At 40.1% G+C, this 25,803-nt stretch overlaps 1 protein-coding gene across 5 annotated transcripts in view; it reads right to left on the bottom strand.

Moving 5' to 3' along the window:
- The window catches only part of LOC134321844 (cadherin-18), a 169,603-nt gene that overhangs the window by 106,172 nt on the left and 37,628 nt on the right, over positions 1 to 25,803 (bottom strand). For 4 of the 5 annotated variants that reach the window (XM_063003681.1, XM_063003682.1, XM_063003683.1 and 1 more), the window contains exon 3: positions 9,478 to 9,597. The exons of the other annotated variant lie outside the window; for it this stretch is intronic. In XM_063003681.1, coding sequence (XP_062859751.1) covers positions 9,478 to 9,597 — 120 coding nt within the window. The remainder of the gene's footprint in view (positions 1 to 9,477; positions 9,598 to 25,803) is intronic. 5 annotated transcript variants of the gene reach the window in all.

The raw sequence follows: 25,803 nt of genomic DNA, 5'->3' as shown, positions 1-25,803 counted from the left end.
ATATGAATTCACAACCAAAGAAGAGAAAATTATTGTTTATTAATATTTAAATTACATTCATGAAACCTAAGCTCTTGGCTTGGTGTTCTTGCAGGGTCTTAAAGCATTTTCAGTTTAAATATGCCAGAAAAATAAACTACTTCCAACATTTTTTGGCTGTGAATCTGTGTCAACAGCAATGCATGTGTACAAATGTGTATCTATGAGTGACAGGAAGCAAGCAGAAATAGACAGTGAATGCATATTTAAATGTTCATGGTAAGACTAAATAAACATGATTTATGTTCTATATTTTTCTACCTCTCACTGGAATTCAGGTTTATTCTGCATTGTTAGTCACTCTTTTTGCAAGACATTCCATTATTGTGTAAATGCACATGTAAGTGGAATTAACTAAACAAAAAATAATGACAATAATAAAACATTATTATAACAATTAAAAAAATGTAGCATTCTTAATGTGAGGGGGTCTTTTTTCTGCCTCCTGTAAATTCCTGGTCAATTTGAGAGCACAACTTGAGTATTAGAACTAGCGCATTAGACACCCAAGCATTCATAGTTTATTTAATGTATTAAAAGCTTCCTTATGATTATGTATTTGGTTTAATTAAAGGACATCTTTACAATATTTTTTGCAATAGAAAATCAATAAGTTTGAATAAGAAACTACCTATAATTTCAAAACCTAAACAACAACAAAGCATTTAAAAGTCACATAAACATAGTTTGATTCTGTGGCTCAAATAAAACCCCAAAAATATACTTAGTGGTCCACTCTCCTCATAAAATGTTTTGAATATGCAGCAATTAATTGTTCTTTCTCTACATTATTTTTTTCTTTCTGTAACCAGGTACACCCGTTTCATCAGGTACACATATACAATTTTAGAAATACTGTTTTTAATCCAGTATTGTGTGAATGCATCTTTGCCACATTCAGTTCCCAACTTTGGAATAATAAAGTTTTTTGACCCGACCCTGACCTTTATATACTGTTTCTTTCTGCGCTGTTTATAATAGTACCTGTTCTAGGCTCTCAAACCTGTGAGCACCAGAGGCAATGCCAGGCTGACCTGAGAGGTCATGTTGCTGCTGCCTTTCTCACCAACTCTAGGGATGATCTAGCTGAACTAAGAACGCTGTACCATCAGAGCTGTTTCTGCTTGACTGGTAGATGAATGTCATGAATGTCATCTGCAGTGACGCTGCAGATTTACATACTTCATAAGCTGCTTATCCTAATCAGGGTCGCGGGGGTGCTGGAGCCTTTCCCAGCTCTCAAAGGGTGCAAGGACACAGAAACACCTTGGACAGGGTGCCAGTCCATCGCAGGGCAGACACATACACACATTCAAACCTTAACACACACACACACACACACACACACACATCTAATGGCATTTTTTGTTCGTCGTTTTCTCCTATTTTCCCCCCAATTTTCTCCCCTAATCTAGTTGTATCCAATCACCCTGATTGCTTTGTGCTTCACCTCTACCGATATAACCCTCCACTGCTGACTGAGGAGCTTCGCAACTAACACCCCCCCCCTCCGACACGTGTGCAGTACCAACTGCATCCTTTCACCTGCACAAAGCGAGTTCATATGCGGATCAGCTTTATTCCTTTTAACTCTGCAACTCTGCCCATGCGCCGTCAATCAGCCAGCAGTGGTCGTAATTGCACCATGTATGAGAAACCCTGGTCCGGCTTTTCCCACCCTGTGAACAACAGCCAGCCGTTGTTCATGTAGGCTCCCAGCCCAGACGGATGGCAGAGCTGAGATTCAATACAATGTATTCAAAATCCCAGCACTGGTGTGCTAGCGTATTTTAATGCTGCGCCACCTGAGTGCCCTAATGGCAATTTTTTAGTGTCTCCAATTTACCTTCCTGCATGTCTTTCAACTGTGGGAGCAAACCAGAGCACCCAGAGGAAACATGCAAACTCCACACAGAAAAGAACCAGACCTTTCCACTTGGCAATCAAACCCAGGACCGTCTTGCTGTAAGGCGACAGTGCTACCCCCTGAGCAACCATACTGCCCGTGACCCAAACATTAGCTGTAATGAGTGTGTAATAATCATTTTTTATCTATTTGCTTAACTAACCTTTGTATATTACAGTGGGGTAAATGCTTTTTACGGAGCCACTTCTTTGTTGCCCGAGCGGTGTGTTTGGGATCATTGTCATGCTGGAAGACCCAGCCACGTTCCATCTTCAATGCTCTCACTGATGGAAGGAGGTTTTGGCTTAAAATCTCACGATACATGGCCCTGTTCATTCTTCCCTTAACATGGATCAGTCGTCCTGTCCCCTTTGCAGAAAAACAGCCCCAAAGCATGATGTTTCCACCCCCATGCTTCACAGTAGGTATGGTGTTCTTGGGATGCAACTCAGCATTCTTCTTCCTCCAAACACGACGAGTTGAGTTTTTAACAAAAAGTTCCATTTTGGGTTCATCTGACCACATGATATTCTCCCAATCCTCTTCTGGATCATCCATATGCTCTCTGGCAAACTTCAGACGGGCCTGGACATGTACTGGCTTAAGCAGGGGGACACGCCTGGCACTGCAGGATTTGAGTCCCTCTCGGCATAGTGTGTTACTGATGGTAGCCTTTGTTACTTTGGTCCCAGCTCTCTGCAGGTCATTCATCAGGTCCCTCCATGTAGTTCTGGGATTTTTGCTCACCGTTCTCATGATCATTTTGACCCCACGGGATAAGATATTGCGTGGGGCACCAGATCGAGGGAGATTATCAATGGTCGTTTTGTATGTCTTCCATTTTCTTACAATTGCTCCCACAGTTCATTTATTCACGCCAACCTGCTTGCCTATTGTAGATTCACTCTTCCCAGCCTGGTGCAGGTCTACAATTTTCTTCCTGGTGTCCTTCGACAGCTCTTTGGTCTTGGCCATGGTTGAGTTTGGAGTCTGACTGTTTGAGGCTGCGGACAGGTGTCTTTTATACAGATAACGAGGTCAAACAGGTGCCATTAATACAGGTAATGAGTGGAGGACAGAAGAGCTTCTTAAAGAAGAAGTTACAGGTCTGTGAGAGCCAGAAATCTTGCTTGTTTGTGGGTGACCAAATACTTATTTTCCACCATAATTTACAAATAAATTCTTAAAAAATCCTACAATGTGATTTCCTGGATTTTTTTTCTCATTTTGTCTCTCATAGTTGAAGTGTACCTATGATGAAAATTACAGACCGCTCTCATCTTTCTAAGTAGGAGAACTTGCACAATCAGTGGCTGACTAAATACTTTTTAGTCCCACTGTAATTTAATGTGACCAATATTTTAAATTGATTATTTTTAAGTTATCATACATTTATCTTTTTTTACCATGTTTCTTTTAATGTTCATTTTCAGTAATGTATGACCATATATGCGCACTGTAAGTCTATTTTAAAGGAAATTAATTTATCTGCTAAAATGTCTGTAAATCTGAAAGCGTTGGAAAGCACTGTCAGTATCTAGTGACATTACATGGCTCTGGGGAGGTGTGATAGTTCAGCTCTGCAGTACTTCTTGGCAGATGTTTCAACACTACGGACAGCGCCAATAACACAAAACCGATGTAGTGTAAAATTTCCACTCAGCAGCCAATGATGCACAAATGATTCATTGGATTACCATATATGAGACATGTCATCTACACACAGTAAAAATAATGTTGTGTTCCATGATGAAAGAAAATCTGATTTAGGTGGAAGAATGCTTTGACCAAAGTATTGATTCTTAATTCATATGGTATGACAACAATTGAATTTGATCTTACAAAATCAAATGTGCATGTTCAACAACACATGTGTCAACACACACACATGAATTTCTGCCTTGTGCTCAGTGTTTCTCTGTGGTGGCACATTTGCTCTGACCCTAATTAGGATAAGCTGGTTAGATAAAATGATAAATGAATATGGGTTATCTGTTAGTAATCGATCTATAAAAATAAAGCTGTATGCTTTGATGTACTTTAGTAAGACTGCCTTAACTGAAACACAGCATGATAACATTTAAAACATCAAACAAGAAGGTTCAGTATTGTGTTGGTACTGGTGTATTAAGGGAATGTATTAAAATAGTGACTGCTGTCCAATTTAAAATGATCAGACCTACAAAGCGACCATTGGCATGGGACCAGCCACAGAGCCCATTCGGCAGTTTGTTCCAATCTAAAGTAAACAAAAATGCTTCACAAAGGCTGCTCTATGAAAAGAACAACTAATGCACAACTCAGGCTTCAGCGACCTAAGATAGTTTGCAGTGTTTTGACTCGACGTTTCCCTTAAATTCAATGAGTTCAGACTTTTTTTTTTAAAACAGCCGCTTTGTTCTGAGCTTGGCTTCAAAATCATCATTAAAGTGTGCATATAAGATGAATCTGCATTTGTGTGAAATAACTCACTGTTTCACTTTTAATAAACTTGTGTTATAGCTCGGGGTTCTGAGTTCTGGTGTTTTTTTCAGTGTATAAGTGTCTAAAAAAAACCCATTATTTTACATTGGCTGAAAATATATGCAGTTCCATGGGACCATGGAACACATTAATAGCTTTCCCATACATCCTTATGGGAAAATATACCTTAAAACTCAACTTCTTTTTAAATTTGAATATTTATATTTTCTAATACAGTGGTACCAATTGGTTCTGGGACTGGCGTTGAGTTTAAAAGGCGTTGAGTTACAAGGTACCACTGTACTACAAGGCTATATTTGTATCAATAATTACAAATTTATATCATATTTATCCTCACCATTTGCTTCAATAATTTTTTAGTAATTGTAATAGTAATTTCAGGAATAGTTGTACCTTGGTTAAGCATCTTGGATACTGGGTTTATTTTCACTTCTTTTCGGTGCAGGGATACACCTAACGTCTCACTGGCACCCCATTACAGAAACCATTCTGTCAGATTCATTGTCCTTGTATTTTTCATTTACCAACTGCTTTGTCTTAGGCGCAGGGCAGAAATACCCAGGACATCACAGGGCTTTGGCCATTGCCCCCACCTCTGCCCAAGACATAGCCAAGCATGTCTGTGTAGCCTGCCAATAAAACCACAGAGATTCGAACCTGGTCCACAAATGAAATAGACCGCTTTACTACCCAAGTGCAAACAATTTGTGTTGTGGATTGAATGTTAAATGGGTTTAATTGCCATTTTTACCCAGCAGCCTACGCTTACTCACCCGCAATAATGGACTGAAAGCATTTTCAGAGTTTATTTATAGATTCATTAAAATCAAATACCTTCAATACTTGGTAGATATTTTGTAGAAGCCTCTTTGCCAGCATTTAAAGCATCAAGTCTGATTGAGTATCTCTCCAAGTGTTGCATGGATTTGTGCAGTCTATCCTATTATTTGTGGCAGATCCTTTAAAGTTTTGTCAGCCTGGATGGCTAGCATCTGTGAACTTACATCTTCAGGTCTCTCCACAGATGAAAAATGAGTATGTGTACATTAAAGCCTAATATAACACAAGGACCCAAAACAGGACCCAAGGTGCAGAGCACAAAAAAAAGAACCCAAAAAATATCCTCACTAAGACTAAGAGAAGGGAAAAGCCCTAGGTGGGACCTGCGACCGTGGTCAGCCAACCAGCTACTCGGTCCACCACTCAACTGACACATGAGTAGAGATCTCGGATGATTGTTCCCAAAATCTAAACTAAGAAAAAAGAAAATAAAACACAGGGAAAAAATAGCTTAAGAAAGGAATCAACTTGCGACTCAGATTCAGCTGAAGAATCGATTCATGAGAGGACGTAAAGAAGAGTACTCTTCGCATTCATTAACTCCATGTAAAGTAGCACTTCTAAGCATTCCGTTGCCTTCGTCGACTTCCAACACGAAGGCAATGGAATGCTTAGAAGTGCTACTTTACATTGAGTTAATGAATGCGAAGAGTACTCTTCTTTAACAAAGTAAGGAATGAGTGAATGCACACCGGCAAACTACCTTACCGACTGAGGTTGACTCAGTACAGAGTAACGCTCCGGCTTTCCTTAGATAGGAAACTAGCAGGTGCTGCGAGTTAGCGCTAGTCAGCACTAGTCAGCACTATGGCTTTTGGGAACTGTAGTCCACTTGCAATTGAAATGGGACGATCTACCTCTTCTGCTGCGAGAAACACTGGAGAAAGGTAATCGACCCGTTACACAAGGTATCAGAAAAACTGAGCAGCCAAAATGTTATATCAAGTGAAAATAAAGAAAATAAATTATCTTAACAACAAAAACTGTGTCCTCTATTTCCAAATGTTACACATCGTTAAACTTATACAGGTCCCAACTTGGACATCAAATTATAATATATTATAATACAAACCAGGTAAATCAGATGCAATATATTACACAGCAACAGAATTTGAAGAGAATTTAAAGCAGCTGAGAGAAAGTAGAGGAAATCTATACTTAATATCAATCTCCTCTCTTACCACACCCTCCTGTCAAATTTCTTATCTGATCTGACTCCTTAAAGACATTGCTTATTCAAAGCTAAGACTGATCATTTTTATCAATCATTGACCATCATTTTTTTCAATTTTGACTCCTCATCCTCCTCCTCCTCACACCCGGCTTACTCTTAATATTTTTTTTTCCTTTCAATGTTCTCCCTAATCTAGTCATATCCAATTACCCTGATTGCATTACGCTTCCTCTACCGATACCACCCTCCACTGCTGACCGAGGAGCCACCTCCGACACGTGTGCAGTACCGACTGCATCTTGTCACCTGCACGAGGCGAGTTCATATGTGGATCAGCTTTGTGTATGGAGAGCCACACCCTGATCAGCATTATTCCCTGACTTTGCACAGGCACAATCAATCAGCCAAAAGAGGTCGTAGCTGCATCAGTTATGATGAACCCTGGTCCGGCTTTCTTCACCCTATATAAACAACAGCCAATCGTTGTTCATGTAGCCGTCCAGCCCAGCCTCATGGGAGAGCTGAGATTCGAAACGATGTATTCGAAATCCCAGATCTGGTGTGCTAGTGTGTTTTACCACTGCGCCACCTGAGCAGCACTCTTAATAATTTTGCCAAATTCCTTGAGGAAAATAAAAATAAAATCAACCAGTCCTTTTTCCATTTAACATTCTGCTCACTCACAACCAACCAACTCACTCACCTGCGTCTCTAGTCCTTCCATAGAACAAGTTCTACAACTACATCTAATTAAGCAACCCCACAACCTGTTTGCTGGATTTCATCCCATCTACAATCCTTTAAACAATCTCCCCAAACCCATCATTAACACTTCCTTTAAATCTGGTATAGATCCTACAGCTCTTACAAAGCCACAGATGACATCAGTGCTTAATTCTCAAGCAACCCAAACTGCACACCACAGACATAAACAACTACAGTACCAGAACCTGTCTTCCTATGCATCTTTGTCCTTTTAAGGGTTTAGTAGATTTGTGTTCTTTAATGTTTGTTTACCGATACTCTTACTCTATAGAGAAGTGTAGCTCTGGACTTTGCAGGTGACTCTGTTAAGCTGTTAATTGCTGTAAATGCACAGAAAATTTTCTGAAAAAAAAAAGCTGATTCCAACTGAGTGCAGAGCTACACGTCTCTATAGAGTAAGAGTATTGATTGGAAATGCACCCATTACCCAACATCAGTATGCATGCAACAGCTCTGCTTCTAGATGCATTCACCGATTCTTCCTCAAAAAGGAAAGTTTTTAATGTATTTAAATTATTTACATAATAACAAATATATTACATATTCAAATCGCAAACTGAAGCTGTTTTGCTTCAGTAATGTCAATCTCTGCGCATGCATATATGTGTGTAACTTCACCACCGGTTTTGCATAAAAAATATACATCAGATAGATAGACAGATCAATAGATAGAAAGACAGAGTGATAGATAAATAGACAGACAGATAGACAGACAGACAGATGAAGTAGATAGATAGATAGATAGATAGATAGATAGATAGATAGATAGATAGATAGATAGATAGAAAGACAGACAGACAGACAGATAGACAGACAGATAGATAGACAGACAGACAGATAAACAGATAGATAGATAAATAGATACATAGATAAATAGTTAGAGAGGCAGACAGACAGACAGACAGGTAGATAAAGAGACAGACATACAAATAGACAGACAGATAGATAAATAGACAGATAGACAGACAGACAGACAGACAGACAGACAGGTAGATAAAGGGACAGACAGACAGACAGACAGACAGACAGACAGACAGATAGATAGATAGTCACCACTTTGTGCCAAACTTCATGAACTGTCAGTCAGTTCAAAGACAGTTTCTCAGTGCAAGATTCAAATAATTTAGGTATTTCCCCACCTACAGTTCATAATATCATGAAAATATTCAGGGAAAATCTCGGTGTGTAAAAGACAAAGGCAAAAACTGCTACTGAACGTGCGTGACTATTGAGTCTTTAGGTAACAATGTTTGAGAAACCATTATGCTACCATGATGGACACTGCTACATAGGCTTTAAGAGGACTTTAGTAAATCCATGACCAAGACTCAAGAAATGCGACCTGACACTGTATAATGCAAAGAGAAAGCCATATATTATTTTGCACAAAAACACTGGTGAGTTCTCTGGGCCCAAAGACATCTGAGATGGACCAAAAATATAGTAGAAATGTGTTCTGTGGACACGTGTTTCAGTTTATTTTTGGGAAAACTGTTTACTGGAGTCTAAGTGCCAAAAATGAAAAAGACCATCCAGACTGACACCAACAAAAGGGGGATGGCATCAATGCCCATGGCATCTCCATACATGTAAAGGTACCATTGATGTTGAGGCTTATATTGGTATTTTGGAGAGATGCTGCCAACAAGAAGACTTGTTTCTCCAGGAACTTCAGTCTCTTTTAATGCACAATGTTCAACAATGTGGCTTCATAGACATAGAGTGTGTGTGCTTGACTGGCCTGCCTGTCGTCCAGATGTGTTTCCTATTGAAAATGTATGGTGTATTATGAAAAGGAGAATAAGACAATGACACCAACGGACTGATGAGCAGTGCAAGTCTTGTATACAGCAATAATAGGCAAACACTCTACTTGCAAAACTGCAACAATTCGTCTTTTTAATTTCCAAATGATTAAAAAGTATAATTAAAAAAGGTGACATGAGCCAGAGGTAAACTTGTCTCTGTCCCAGCTCAATTACAATTGTGTTTATATTTTATAAACAGGATTATTGTAATAATTTTGTAAAAACACTTAAAATTTCCCTTTTGTTCTTTTGTCTGTTGTATTAATGTTTAGGTAAATTAAGAAAGTACCGATTTCAGTTTTATTGCACTTTTATAAAGTATTACACCTTGGAATCCTGTTCCTATGGTAACAATAAAATAGAATTACCTCTTTTCTAAAGAAAATAATTGCCTGGACACAGACATACACACACAAACACACACACACAAAGGAACCGGTCAAAAGCAGAAATTAGATTACCTGTTTGGGGGTCCACGGAGAAGTAAGGCTGTCCTTGCAAAATGCTGTACACCACCCGTGCACTGTTTCCGTAAGTGGGGTCATCCGCATCTGTTGCGGTCACCTGGAAAATTGATGTACCTAAGAAAAAAAAAAGACTTTAAGAATTAAAAGACTAATTGTAAGTTATATTTTAATTTAATTATAAGTTTATATTTCAATTATATATTTATTTATTGCATTTTCCTTCCTAATCTAGTCGTAACCAATTACTCCACTGCATTATGCTTCCTCTCTACTGATGTTGACCTTAACTCTGACTGACGAAAGCCGTGACTAACACACGCCCCCTTTCAACACGTGTGCAGTAGCCAACTGCATCTTTTCACCTGCATGAGGTGAGTTCATATGCGGATCAGCTTTGTGTACAGAAATACACACCCTGATCCCATTTTTTTCAGTACAGAATTGATGCATGGCTTTTGATTTGTATAATAGAGTTTCATTCCACTGTGTTCATTGACAAATGTTTTCTGAAGTACTCCTGAGCCCATGTGGCTATATTTATCATATAAGCATGATGGTTTGTACTGCAATATCATCTGAGGGCTTGAAGGTCATTTACATTTACATTTTCGGCATTTAGCAGACGCTCTTATCCAGACCGACTTACAGAAGAATTCTTGCATTGACAAATATTTAAATTGATTGAAAATTCTCTCATAAAGTTTATGATGAGACACAACCCATTATAGTTTGTACAAGCTGATCCTTTTGAGGATCTTTCCTTTATCCTTAATCATTATTCCTTCACCTGGTACCAATATCACCTTCTTACTGTGTACACTCACTTTCCATTTTATCAGCTCCACTTGCCATTCAGAAGCACTTTGTAGTTCTACAATTACTGACTGTAGTTGATATATTTCTCTGCATGCTTTGTTAGCCCCCTTTCACCCTGTTCTTCAATGGTCAGGACCCCCACAGGACCACTACAGAGTAGGTACCATTTGGGTGGTGGATCATTCTCAGCACTGCAGTGACACTGACATGGTGGTGGTGTGTTAGTGTGTGTTGTGCTGCTATGAGTGGATAGGACACAGCAATGCTGATAGAGTTTTTAAACACCTCACTGTCACTGCTGGACTGAGAATAGTCCACTAACCGAAAATATATCCAGCTAACAGCGCCCAGTGGGCAGCGTCCTGTGACCACTGATGAAGGTCTCGAAGATGACCAACTCAAACAGCAGCAATAAATGAGCGATCGTCTCTGATTTTCCATCTACAAGGTGAACCAACTAGGTAGGAGTGTCTAATAGAGTGAACAGTGAGTGGACACAGTATTTGAGAACTCCAGCAGTGCTGCTGTGTCTGATCCACTCATACCAGCACAACACAAACTAACACACCACCACCATGTCAGTGTCACTGCAGTGCTGTGAATCATCCACCACCTAAATAATACCTGCTCTGTGGTGGTCCTGTGGTGGTCCTGACCATTGAAGAACAGGGTGAAAGCAGGCTAAAAAGGTATGTAGAGAAACAGATGGACTACAGTCAGTAATTGTAGAACTACAAAGTGCTTATATGGTAAGTGGATAGTGGAGCTGATAAAATGGACAGTGAGTGTAGAAACAAGGAGGTGGTTTTAATGTTATAGCTGATCGGTGTACATACACAGTATAATTTGTATTTCCCTTTTTTTTCTATTGTGCCTCTGGCTCAACCTATGGCATACCCTTTTACAGACTTAAATCATGTCTCCTCTCATTTATACCCCACACTCATTCCTTTATTCTTTCTCATTACTGCACACTGAGCTCAATCCATCTTTTTACACTGTCTAAAGTAGGTGATTTATTGCAGCCCCACAATGCTCCTGATGCAGCTTTGAAGGCACGGAAACAACATGGGATTATAAAAGGCCAAAACTTATCTTCGGATTTTCTTCTGTCACTTCTTTCTACCCTTATTTCTTGCATTCGTTTACGTTTTCCAACATTAAACATCTGTATATTGGCCTCTATTGAGTAATATGTGTTTCTTAAGCTTGTTTAACAGCTCAGCACCATGCAGGAAAAGCTGATGACAGTAATCTTTAGCAGTAATATTGCTTCAGAGAGCTGTAGTTTTAGATCAGGTGAGAAAGTTGAAATTGGTTAAAAATCTTATTGGCACAGTATGACTCTAGGGCTCTGTGAAAAACATTTCTGACACAATTTGGAAGCCTGCAGAGATGATGAGAAAACTCACCGTTGTAGTGATGGTGTTTGCTATTTGACTATTTCACACCGAATTCATACAGTCACACAACATACACCGATCAGCCATAACATTAAAACCACCTCCTTGTTTCTACACTCACTGCCATTTTATCAGCTCCACTTACCATATAAAAGCACTTTGTAGCTCTACAATTACTGACTGTAGTCCATCTATTTCTCTACATACTTTTTTAGCCTGCTTTCACCCTGTTCTTCAATTGTCAAGACCCCCACAGGACCACCACAGAGTAGTTATTATTTTGGTGGTGGATCATTCTCAGCACTGCAGTGACAATGACATGGTGGTGGTGTGTTAGTGTGTGTTGTGCTGGTACGAGTGGATCAGAAACAGCAGCACTGTTGGAGTTCTTAAATACCGTGTTCACTCACTGTCCACTCTATTAGACACTCCTACCTAGTTGGTTCACCTTGTAGATGTAAAGTCAGAGACAATCGCTCATCTATTGCTGCTGTTTGAGTTGGTTATCTTCTAGACCTTCATCAGTGGTCACAAGACACTGCTCACAGGGCGCTGCTGTCTGGATATTTTTGGTTGGTGGACTATTATCATTCCAGCAGTGACAGTGAGGTGTTTAAAAACTCCATCAGCCACTTATACCAGCACAACGCACACTAACACACCACCACCATGTCAATGTCATTGCAGTGCTGAGAATGACCCACCACCCAAATAATACTTACTCTGTGGTGGTCCTGGGAGAGTCCTGACCATTGAAGAACAGCATGAAAGGGGGCTAACAAAGCATGCAGAGAAACAGATGGACTACAGTCAGTAATTGTAGAACTACAAAGTGCTTCTATATGTGCTAATAAAATCGATAGTGAGTGTAGAAACAAGGAGGTGGTTTTAATGTTATGGCTGATCGGTGTACATACGTAAAATATAGGCTAGAAATTAATTAAAAATCTCTTTTAAATGTGCATAGGTCAATATTTATGGTTCCTTTAGTTAAAATGTGGTGGAAACTGGAGAACACAACGAAATAGAATTCATAAAACAATGTGATTAAAGCAAGTGTATGTCAGGCTGGCTTGATTACAATCTTCCTGCAAGTTACATTATGGACATAATCCATTACTCTACACAATGTTTACTGCTTAAAACACATCTAAAGGCACAGTCTCAGCTGTAATTCACCTAGTAACCTATTCAGCTTTTATTTTCCACAACACACCTTCAAACAATATGCATGTCTTGATACTACTTGATGCTAATTGTTGTGTAATGCAAAATTATACACTGACAGGTTTTTTTTGCACTTTAATCACTAATGAGTGTGTAAGTGTACAAGTGTACATCTGCTTTTATGTTCTGTTCAATTGGTTTTATTTCACAAAATGATTAGCAACATATGTTTTAAAAAGCAAAACTCAGCTGCATGTTCTAATGACTGAGAGATTAAGGAGTAATAATACATATTAAGAAGTAAAATAATACATAAACCATGCACATCTATATCCAGAATTTAAACTGCACAGATCAAAGGTTTCCCAATGCATTGATGTGCTTTTGCTATTAATGATTTATAGTCTGACAAGCCACATTAAGTCAGGTGTCTGACAAAACTATGTATCTAGACACCACCCAATTATCCTCAATCAGAAAAAGTAAGGGCAAGAACCTAAGCTGAACACCCATAATCTCAGATCCCTCAGACTAGAACCATCATTAACCAATAGCTGATTGATCAAATGGGCAAGGGATTCCATTGGCAAACCTTTGTCAACCACTACAATACTTTGTTATGTTGTTATGTACAACACTTAGTTATGTTTACAAATGCCACTTAAAAAAGCCTTATGTTAACAATGTCCAGAAGCAGTGTTAAGTTCTCTGGACTCAGAGGCAATTGGGATGGACCATCACACAGTGGAAACGTGTATTGTGGTCAAATGAAACATTATTTCGGATCTTTTTTGGAAGAAAGAATGCTGTGTGCTCTGTACCAAAGACAACAACGACCATCCAGACTGTTATCAGCAACAAATCCAAAAGCCAGGGTCTATCATGGTATGTGGTCAAGTGCCCTTGGCAAAGGCAATTTACACTTCTGTGATGGCAGCATTTATTTAGAAAAGTACTTCGAGATCTTAGAGCAACATATGCTGCCTTTAAGACGACATCTTTACTAAAGATGTTCATGATTTTCAACAAGACAATGCAAAACCACATGCTGCACTCATTACAGAGGCATGGCTGTGGAGGAAGAGGTTACCAGTACTGGACTGGCCTTCTGGAGAGAATGTATGGGAAATTTTGAAACAAAAAATGCGACAATGCACACCTTAAGACGTGTGTGCATGAAATACTTCATCGCTTGGTATCGTCGGTGCCAAAACGCCTTCTAAGTGTTGTGAGAAGAAATGGCAACATTACAATGTGGTAAATGCTTTACTGTCTCTTTTTTTATGTGTTGCAGGTCTAAAATAAATGGATGTATATTAACACATGAAACAAAGTTTATTTACTGTGTGTTTAACCACCTCTTTATCTTATTTATGGTCGCATAGGGTCCAACTGATTAAGTGAAATGTAAGAAACACCCTAGATAGGTAACCAGTCCATTACAAGTCGAACACACAAAGACACACAGGATAATTTTGGCTTCTCCAATTAACCTGGTTGCATGTCTTTGAACTGTGGGAGGAAACCAGAGCCACCTTGAGAAAATCAGCACAGACACGGAAAGAACATGCAGATCCACACACAAAGGACAGGGATAACTCCACATGGGAATCAAACCCAGGACCTTCTTGCTGTGAGGCGACACTACTAGTCAACGTGCCACTGTGCCACACTGAAACAAAGTTGACCAGGCAAAACATGAAATATATTGGGTTCTGTCAATTTAACAGAAGTAGAAGTAAATGTAAGACATAGTGTTTATTATTATTATTATTATTATTATTACTAATAGTAGTAATTGTAGTTATTTTACAAATAAAATATAAAACATTGTAAAATTATTTGAGATAAATGTATCACACTGTATGCACTCCAGACATCCCTGGAGTCATGGTGCAATTTAGCTTTTTCTCTTCCTCTTATGATATTTGTAACGGGGGGTCTAGGACGAGACAAAAGGGCGGACACACACGCAGAGATGTTTAAGAAAACAAAGGATATTTATTAATAACAGGACAAAACCAGAACATACAATACTAAACACAGCTAACTAAAGCAAAATGGCTAACTAAGGCTAAATACACTAACTTAGGCTAAACAAGATAACTAAGACTAAACAAACCGAAACATAACATAACTATGAACAAGAGCTAGGAACATGACTAAACACGGGCTAGGAATATGACTATACAAGAGCTAGGAACATGACTAAACAAGGGCTAGTAACATGACTAAACAAGGGCTTACAGAGCCAAAACGAGTCCAGTTAAGATGTCCAACAAAGCCCAAGCAAAGATCAATGAAACGTCAGAGTCAAAGACAATAGGCTTGTTCGAGATGATCTGCGCCTCGCCTTGGTGGTCAGCGAGAGCTGCCGGTTGCAGTTGGGGGAGGAGGTTAAAAGAAAGTTGTCAAGTCGGACAGTCGCCACCTGCAACCCACGTGAGCTACAGCGGATCTCGCGGCGTTTGCGTTCTTCGTGGCTGATGAAGTGAATGCAGTAGAAATCGCTCTGCTTTTGCGTAAAATCGAACTAAACATTCTTGATCACTGAGCAGGTTAAACCCAGCGTTTGTTTTCCAAATCCATAGTGGTGAATATAGATGACCATAAAGTGTCAAACTAAGTTTCTGTAAAATCTGTAAATAAATATAGTTTTACTCATCATTCATTTATCTTGTAGATTGGTGAAAAAGAAAAGTTCTAACAAACATGTTATCAAACACATATTTATGTTATTGAATATATTTAAATATTTGTCTACAACAATTTAAATGAATAGACCTAAACTAAGTAGCCTATTTTTCAAGACTGTCTATTGAAACATTTCACATGAAAATGTGTGAATTATAATAATAATAATTCCAAATATACGCTTTGTTCAAGGTAGAATTAGTGAATATTATAAACAATGTACGTAAAAGTGTTCTAGAAATAATTAGATGGAAATTATAAAGTGTACTCAATCAGACCTTAATCATTATGGTTGTGTATATGGTAAATAGACTGCAATTATATTGTGTCAAAGTGGCTTAAAGTCTAAACTGTCTAATTATATTGTCTACGTAAGGACTTAATCACATTTACCCTTCTTTAGGCTTGTTCCAAAAATACAACATTTTGTAGAGGATGATGGACAGCATTCACTACAACCTCACAACCAAGATGTAATTCATTATAGAGACATAATAAAAAAAAAAGTTTTTGTGTCATCTTTAACTTCATGCCTTTTGGAGATAATTTTATCTTCAACTTGCTTAACTGTTCACAGTAACAGTAATTTTGACCGGGGTGCCCAAATGTTCGCATGCCACTATATTTTATAGATGCATTGTTAAACAGTACACTTCAGTATGCTCACCGATGTGCCCAGTATGAGTCACTAATGAATAATGTGGTTAATAAGTACATTGTACAATTGTGTAGAAGTTTGTGCTTCTTTGAGCACTGACAAATCAGTTATTTAGGCATTGATGATGAATAGTGGCTGTGGTTTATTGAAGATGAATCTCTTAACACAATCATCTTCTGAACAACACATTGTTTTGTTCTTCCAGAACAGCTTACCTTCTGGCCTTGGTTCTTGTAAAGAAACATGACACCATGCACATCCATTTATTTATGTAGCATATTTTAAAATGTTTACAGAGAAGAATGAAAAATAAATCAAAGTGTAATAGTGATAGTGGTATTAAAACAGTTAAGATATAAAATATTAAAGCAATTTAGATTGCTTTATATTAATAAAATTAGAAGACAAGAACCATCAGAAGTTCTAGAAAAACATCAAGATAAAAAGATCTGTTACATTAAAGAATATCAGGTAGCTTACTTGAGTCTTTTCATGATATGGAATGATAATTATGACATATGTTGCAATTTGTACGAAAATAAACTGTCATGCTACTAGAAAGCATGATAGTATTTCGCACATATCAGGTCTTTAAGACAAATAAACTGAGATTTACATTTTAGAATGAAACGAAACAACCGCCAGAGGATTCAGCGGAGCTTCTAGCCAATAAGGATTAAGCTCTGTCGTCATCAAGCCGTCTCTCAGGCAGCGCAGCCCGGGGAGAGCAACTGCAGGGACCGGTTCCGCCGCCTGCAGCCGCCGCGCTCTCGCGAGATTATAACCAGTCTGTCACCGAGATGCGCCGGTGCGCAAGTCGGCCAAAAACAACTAACCGGCCAAAAACAACTAACCGGCATGCACCGTACCGAGCCAGGCGGCGATCGGTCTGCGCAGCGCCAGGTTAAGTCGAACAAGCCTAATAGTTCACAAGGAGTCCTCCAGCTTTCCTCTTTTATGGAGGGAAGCTGGAGCTAATCAGTTCAGGGGAACCAATCATGAGCTAGGGCGTGGCAGGAGACAGACAGAGTGTGCTCATGGAGAGGGGGGCGTGGAACATCAGGAACACCAGAGCACACAGAGGCTTTCAGTGTTACAATATTTCATGATCTTTCTTTGATTCTTTAAGTTTCTTTGATTCTTTCAGTTCAAATCCTCCAAATTGTTTGGTTGGAATCTTTAAGTATAAATAAACAAGCTGCTCAGGTGGCGCAGCGGTAAAAACACACGCTGGCACACCAGAGCTGGGATCTGCCTGCAGGCTGGGGTGAGCAGCTACATGAACAACGATTGGCCTGTTGTTCATATAGGGGCGGGGCATTAAGCCGGATAGGGACTCTCTCATCTCTCACTGATGCAGCTACGACCTCTGCTGGCTGGTTAATGGCGCCTGCACAGAGGCGGGGAAAAGAGTGCAGATCAGGGTGTGTCTCTCCGTATACAGAGCTGATCTGCAGCTGATCTCATCTAGTGTAGGTGAAAAGATGCATACGGCTGCTGCCCACAAATCAGAGCTGGGGCCGGCATTAGTTGAGAGGAAGCATGACGCAATCTGGCAATTGGACACGCTAAAAGTCAGGAGAAAAAGGGGAGAAAATGCATAAACAAAAACATAAAAAAAGTATACATAAACAAGTTAAATGTATTTTGAAAATGAAGCTGATGTAGTGCAGTACAACAGTCAAAGCTATGAAACTACAAGACTTCACGCTTTCTGATAACCATATTAAACACATAAAAAAGGTTTAGAGATCATTCCTCCCTACAGAGCCTCTCCAAATCCTTCAGATTTTAATCCTTTAGAGACTTCATGCTTGTTGATTTCCCTCTTCAGCTTATCCCACAGGTTTTTTTGGCAGGCCACGTCAAAGAACTGGACAAGCCATGCCAAAACCTTGATTATATCGCGAGTGAACAATTTTGTGTTGATTCTGAGGTGTGCTCGGATCAGTGTCCTGCTGAAAGATCAAGCCAAGGTCCGGTTTAAGCTTTCTGGGTGAGACATTTAGGTTTTGATTAAATATCTGCTGGATCTTGATGGAGTCTGTAGTACCATGAATCCAAACAAGTTGTTCAGTGCCTGTAGAATTTAAACAGCCCCACAACACTGATCCAGTACTATGCCTAACAGCAGGGATGAGGTACTTTTCTGCATACCAGTGAGTTCTGTGGTCTTATTTGACCAAAGCTGGGGTCAGAGCGCAGGTTCAGCCATCGTACAGCACCCCTGTAGCAGAGAGGGTTAAGAGCTGGGATTCAAAAGCGGGGGTCAGAGCACAAAGTCAATGATCGTACAGCGCCCCTGGAGCAGAGAGGGTTAAAAGCCTTGCTCAAGAGCCCAACAGTGGCTGCATGGCAAAGCTGGGATTTGGAAGCTGGGGTCAAAGTGCATAGTCAGGGCCTTGCTCAAAGGCCCAACAGTGGCTGCATGGCAGAGCTGGGATTCGGAAGCTGGGGTCAGAGTGCAGGGTCAGCCATCGTACAGCGCCCCTGTAGCAGAGAGGGTTATGGGCCTTGCTCAAGGGCCCAACAGTGGCTGCATGGCAGAGCTGGGATTCAGAGGCTGGGGTCAGAGCGCAGAGTCAGCCATCGTACAGCGCCCCTGGAGCAGAGAGGGTTAAGGGCCTTGTTTAAGAGCCCAACAGTGGCTGCATGGCAAAGCTGGGATTCGGAAGCTCGGGTCAGAGCGCAGAGTCAGCCATCGTACGGCGCCCCTGGAGCAGAGAGGGTTAAGGGCCTTGCTCAAGGGCCCAACTGTGGCTAAATGGCAGAGCTGAGATTCAGAAGCTAGGGTCAGAGTGCAGGGTCATCCATCGTACAGCACCCCTGGAGCAGAGAGGGTTAAGGGCCTTGCTCAAGAGCCCAACAGTGGCTAAATGGCAGAGCTGGGATTGGAAAGCTGAGGTCAGAGCGCAGGGTAAGCCATTGTACGGTGTCCCTGGAGCAAAGAGGATTAAGGGCCTTGCTCAAGGGCCCAACAGTGGCTGCATGGCAGAGCTGGGATTCAAATTCTCAACCTTTCAGTTGATAGCCCAAAGCTCTATCCACTAGGCTACCACTGTCCGATCAACCAGCATATGAAAACAGTGACCTAGTAAAACCTGCAGCAGCAATAGAAAAACCACTCCAGGAACTAATAATGGTTGCATTCTGCCTGGCTTCTCTAGTAGGCTCAGCATGTCGCCATGCTACCCTTGGAGACAGCTCGCATTAAGGGTGATTTCCTTTTGACGACGCCGCAGTCAATCAGCCAAATTTCCAGAAAAACAGATAAAGAATGTTGGCATAAGTACCAGTGGAAAAAATCCGGACCAGACCAAAAGAAAGTACAGGTCAGCAGAGAAGCCAGTAATCTTAATACAAATAAGCTTGGGTTCAAAAGTTATACCCTCAGCTGCTCCACATTAACACTTAATGAGGTGCAGAGGCCGCCCTTGAAGTACCGAATAAAGGAACCGGCACTGTCAGTCATCTGCACCCTCATACTGTAATCCGTGCCCCCTGCCGGTCTGTACAGCAGGTGGGCCCATTACATCTATGATTAATAAAGTAGTTAGGTTTAATAACTGTCTCTGAATGCAGCCCTCTATGCAAGATGTGAAATAGGGCACAGAAACAAAACAGTTTATATGGAAAAACACAGTTTCTTACATTTACTTTCATTTCAGTTCATGATATTTCATGTTTTATCTGCTCAACTTCATTTCCTTTATTAATAAACATCCATTCCTGTATTTCAGGCCTGCAACACATTCCAAAAAAGATGGGACAGTAAAGCATTTACCACTTTGTAATATAGCCATTCCTTTTCAGCACACTTAACAGATGTTTTGGCACTGAAGATACCAAGTGATTTAATGTTTCAGCTTTTATTTTGTCTCATTCTTCCTGCAAACACGTCTTAAAATGTGCAACAGTACAGGTCGTCGTTGTTGCATTTGTCGTTTCAAAATCCTTTATTGGGGACAGGTCAGGACTGCAGGCAAGCCAGTCCAGTACCCGTACCCTCTTCTTCCACAGCCATGACTTTGTAATGTGTGCAGCATGTGGTTTTGCATGGTCTTGTTGAAAAATGCATGGACATCCCTGGAAAGGATGACGTCTTGAAGGCAGCACATGTTGCTCTAAGATCTCAATGTACTTTTCTGCATTAATGCTGCCATCACAGAAGTGTAAATGACCTTTGCCAAGGGCACTGACACAGCCCCACACCATGATAGACCCTAGCTTTTGGACTTGTTGCTAACAGTCTGGATGGTCCGTTTTGTCTTTGGTCCGGAGCACACGGCGTCAATTTTTTCCAAAAAAGACCTGGAGTGCTGATTCATCTGACCACAGTACATGTTTCCACTGTGTGATGGTTCATCCTAGATGCCTCTGAGCCGCTTCTGGAAATGGTTAACACTAGGCTTCTTTTTTGCACAGTAAAGTTTTAAGTGGCATTTGTACATCTCTGTATTGTAGTGCTTGACAAAGGTTTGCCAAAGTAATCCCTCACCCATCTGGTTATATCAGCTGTTGTTAAGTGGTGGTTGTTGATGCAGTGCCGTCTGAGGGATCAAAGATCACTGGCGTTCAGCTTAAGCTTGCTTCCTTGGCCTTTACGCACTGAAATTCCTCCCGAGTCCTTGAATCGTTTAATGATATTATGCACTATAGAGGGAGAATCTTTATTTGAGGTACAGTACCAGTCAAAAGTTTGGACACACTTTCTCATTCCTGTGGTTTTTCTTGATTTTTTTTTTACATTTTCTACATTGTAGATTAATACTAAAGACATCCAAACTATAAAGGAACACATATGGAATTATGTAGTAAACAAAAACGTGTTAAACAAACCAGAATATGTTTTATATTTTAGATTCTTCAAAGTAGCCATCTTTTGCTTTAATGACAGATTTGCACACTTTTTGAAATTTTCTCAACCAGCTTTATTAGGTTTCCACCTGGAATGGTTTTCAATGAATGTTTGTGCCTTGTCTAGAGTGAATTTCTGGAATTTGTTGCTTTTTTAATGTGTTTGAGACCATCAGTTGTGTTGTGCAGAGGTAGAGTTGGTAAAATATAAAACATATTCTGGTTTGTTGAACACTTTTTGGTTCACTACATAATTCTTCATAGTTTAGATGTCTTCAGTAGTAATCTACAATGTAGAAAATAAAAATAATCAAGAAAAAACATTGAAGAGAAGGTGTGTCCAAACTTTTGACTGGTGTGTCCAAACTTTTGACTGGTACTGTACATTGTTTTTACATGTCATTTGTTGACAAACTGGAGATCCTCTGTCCATCTTTTCTCATCAAAGACTCAGCCTTTCCTGGATGCTGCTTTTGCACCAAACTATGATTACAATCACATGTTGACATCACCTGTTTGGAATCACATCATTATTTAGTTTTTTCACCTCATTACTAGCCCTAAATTGCCCCGTCACAACTTTTTTGGAATGTGTTGCAGGCCTGAAATGCAGAAATAAAGGTATTAACAAATGAAATGAAGTTGAGCAGACAAAACATGAAATATCTTGAGTTCAAACTGTCTGCAATAAAATAAAATTCAAAGTAAATGTAAGAAACACTGCATTTTTATTTTATTTGCATTTTCCATACTGTCCCAACTTTTTCTGATTTGGGGTTGTACAATAAAAAAACAGTTGGTTATTTTCCTTATTCTGCATCTTTAGCTTTTTAAGGTCTAACTAAGCAACCCTCACAGACAAACACCACATCAATAATGATTGATTGGGTGCATCTTCTGCCACCTAAAGCTGCAAACAAGCAAGATAGGAAATTGCTTTATCATCAAGCCTGTACTAGCCCTTTGAATAATAATTACCACTTCTTAATAAATAGAGAGATGTGAATTATTTGTTAAATAGCTCTACTGATCAATATATTATTAATAAGTATGCTGATTCACTACAATGACATTAATATCTCAAGTAATTATTTCTGGAAATAAGCGCCACAATATTCCTCTTATATCCTCCCAGACTAATGACAAGCCATCAGTCACTCAAAAAGAGATGTGGGGCAGCAAATATACAGAAAGCAATAAACTGTGAAACCACAATTATTTTATGCATAAAGAGATGCATAAAATAAAATCAAAACATCAGAACATATTTGGAACAATGTGGCCTGGTGAGGAAAAACAAATACAAGAATATTTGACAATAATTCAGCTTGTCATGTTAAAAAAAAATAAAGGAGAAAGCTCTGTAGAAAGCGAGACTACATATCCCTGGGGCAACCACACTTCTTAGCACTAATTCATTTTAACTTTACTCAGCACTATAAAGCTGCAATGTCAGATCAGTGTAGAGCAGAGTCTGTGCAGTGATGCATTAGGATAAGTCGATTGAGAGAGACCTCAGAACACTTTATTCTAATTTAGAAAACTCTAAAAAAGGGTCAGTGATCTACCCACTTCCTTTGTCTTTTTGGTGGTCAGGGTTTGAGGGGGGAAACATTTGTCTGTGATCATACATTGGTGGATTGAGTAGCTTGCATGACAGTTCCACCCAGAGCTCTTGCCTCTCAGCTCTATGTAGTTTTTTTTTTCTCCAATTATTATCTTTGCTCACACTGTGAGTATTTATCCTTGATGCTCGAAAGTGTTGTATTATAACCCTGCCTCGGGTGATTGCATTTCTCTTTTATTCTGGCCACACTGCTAGTGTGAGCATGCCTCGGGTGATAGGATTTTTTTCACATTTAATTTTTCTGTCTTCCCTTTTGCTCGGATTCTGTTTTGCCACTACACTTGTGTCCAAAATCTGCTCGGTGGTAAGTCATCTTAAAAATATCTTTCCTCAAAACCACATAACAGCATGTATGATTCCAAGAATGGCACAACCATATATATATACAGTATATATATATATATATATATATATATACAGTGTATCACAAAAGTGAGTACACCCCTCACATTTCTGCAAATATTTTATTATATCTTTTCATGGGACAACACTATAGAAATAAAACTTGGATATAACTTAGAGTAGTCAGTGTACAACTTGTATAGCAGTGTAGATTTACTGTCTTCTGAAAATAACTCAACACACAGCCATTAATGTCTAAATAGCTGGCAACATAAGTGAGTACACCCCACAGTGAACATGTCCAAATTGTGCCCAAAGTGTCAATATTTTGTGTGACCACCATTATTATCCAGCACTGCCTTAACCCTCCTGGGCATGGAATTCACCAGAGCTGCACAGGTTGCTACTGGAATCCTCTTCCACTCCTCCATGATGACATCACGGAGCTGGTGGATGTTAGACACCTTGAACTCCACTTGAGGATGCGCCACAGGTGCTCAATTGGGTTTAGTCCATCACCTTTACCTTCAGCTTCCTCAGCAAGGCAGTTGTCATCTTGGAGGTTGTGTTTGGGGTCGTTATCCTGTTGGAAAACTGCCATGAGGTTGAGTTTTCGAAGGGAGGGGATCATGCTCTGTTTCAGAATGTCACAGTTCATGTTGGAATTCATGTTTCCCTCAATGAACTGCAGCTCCCCAGTGCCAGCAACACTCATGCAGCCCAAGACCATGATGCTACCACCACCATGCTTGACTGTAGGCAAGATACAGTTGTCTTGGTACTTCTCACCAGGGCGCCGCCACACATGCTGGACACCATCTGAGCCAAACAAGTTTATCTTGGTCTCGTCAGACCACAGGGCATTCCAGTAATCCATGTTCTTGGACTGCTTGTCTTCAGCAAACTGTTTGCGGGCTTTCTTGTGCGTCAGCTTCCTTCTAGGATGACGACCATGCAGACCGAGTTGATGCAGTGTGCGGCGTATGGTCTGAGCACTGACAGGCTGACCTCCCACGTCTTCAACCTCTGCAGCAATGCTGGCAGCACTCATGTGTCTATTTTTTAAAGCCAACCTCTGGATATGACGCCAAACACGTGGACTCAACTTCTTTGGTCGACCCTGGCGAAGCCTGTTCCGAGTGGAACCTGTCCTGGAAAACCGCTGTATGACCTTGGCCACCATGCTGTAGCTCAGTTTCAGGGTGTTAGCAATCTTCTTATAGCCCAGGCCATCTTTGTGGAGAGCAACAATTCTATTTTTCACATCCTCAGAGAGTTCCTTGCCATGAGGTGCCATGTTGAATATCCAGTGGCCAGTATGAGAGAATTGTACCCAAAACACCAAATTTAACAGCCCTGCTCCCCATTTACACCTGGGACCTTGACACATGACACCAGGGAGGGACAATGACACATTTGGGCACAATTTGGACATGTTCACTGTGGGGTGTACTCACTTATGTTGCCAGCTATTTAGACATTAATGGCTGTGTGTTGAGTTATTTTCAGAAGACAGTAAATCTACACTGCTATACAAGCTGTACACTGACTACTCTAAGTTATATCCAAGTTTCATGTCCATAGTGTTGTCCCATGAAAAGATATAATGAAATATTTGCAGAAATGTGAGGGGTGTACTCACTTTTGTGATACACTGTATATATATATATATATACCAATCAGCCATAATATAAAAACCCCCTCCTTGTATCTACACTCACTGTCCATTTAATCAGCTCCACTTACCATATAGAAGCACTTTGTAGTTCTACAATTACTGACTGTAGTCCATCTGTTTCTCTACATACCTTTTTACCATGCTTTCACCCTCTTCTTCAATTACCAGAACTCTCCCAGGACCACCACAGAAAGGGTATTATTTAGGTGCTGGATCATTCTCAGCACTGCAGTGACACTGACATGGTGGTGGTGTGTTAGTGTGTGTTGTGCTGGTATGAGTGTGTTAGACACAGCAGCGCTGCTGGAGTTTTTAAATACCCTGTCCACTCACTGTCCACTCTATTAGACACTCCTACCTAGTTGGTCCACCTTGTAAAAGGCCTTCATCAGTGGTCACAGGACACTGCCCACAGGGCACTGTTGGCTGGATATTTTTGGTTGGTGGACTATTCTCAGTCCAGCAATGACAGTAAGGTGTTTAAAAACTCCAGCAGCGCTGCTGTGTCTGATCCACTCATACCAGCACAACACACACTAACACACCACCACCATGTCAGTGTCACTGCAGTGCTGAGAATGATCCACCACCCAAATAATACCTGCTCTGTAGTGGTCATCTGGGGTCCTGACCATTAAGAACAGGGTGAAATCAGGCGAAAAAAAAGTATGTAGAGAAACAGATGGACTACAGTCAGTAATTGTAGAACTACAAAGTGCTTCAATATGGTAAGTGGAGCTGATAAAATGGACAGTGAGTGCAGAAACAAGGAGGTGACAGAGTTTTTGCTTTTTTGTCAAATTTAAGGTACCTTACTAGGCAGCATTTTAAGGCATCTAAGAACTCGAACAGCCTCCTTCTCTGGAGCGCGAATAGGATGGCGTAAAATACTGTCTATGTAGAGAGCTCACTAGGTTTTTGAACACACCCATAATGTATGCACTAAAAATATATTTAAATAAAACTAGAATTAAGCACTTGTTTCTCCTGACTTTTTATGACTGTTTCTATATAAGATGCCATGAGACATTGCTTGGAAACCAAGGTTAATTTGAAAGTTTCCTTGAATGCCTGATCA

This window comes from Trichomycterus rosablanca, chromosome 10 (assembly GCF_030014385.1).
Source record: "Trichomycterus rosablanca isolate fTriRos1 chromosome 10, fTriRos1.hap1, whole genome shotgun sequence".
NCBI lineage: Eukaryota > Metazoa > Chordata > Actinopteri > Siluriformes > Trichomycteridae > Trichomycterus > Trichomycterus rosablanca.
Note: the sequence above shows the minus strand (reverse complement) of the source record. Positions and strands in the feature narration are given on the sequence as shown.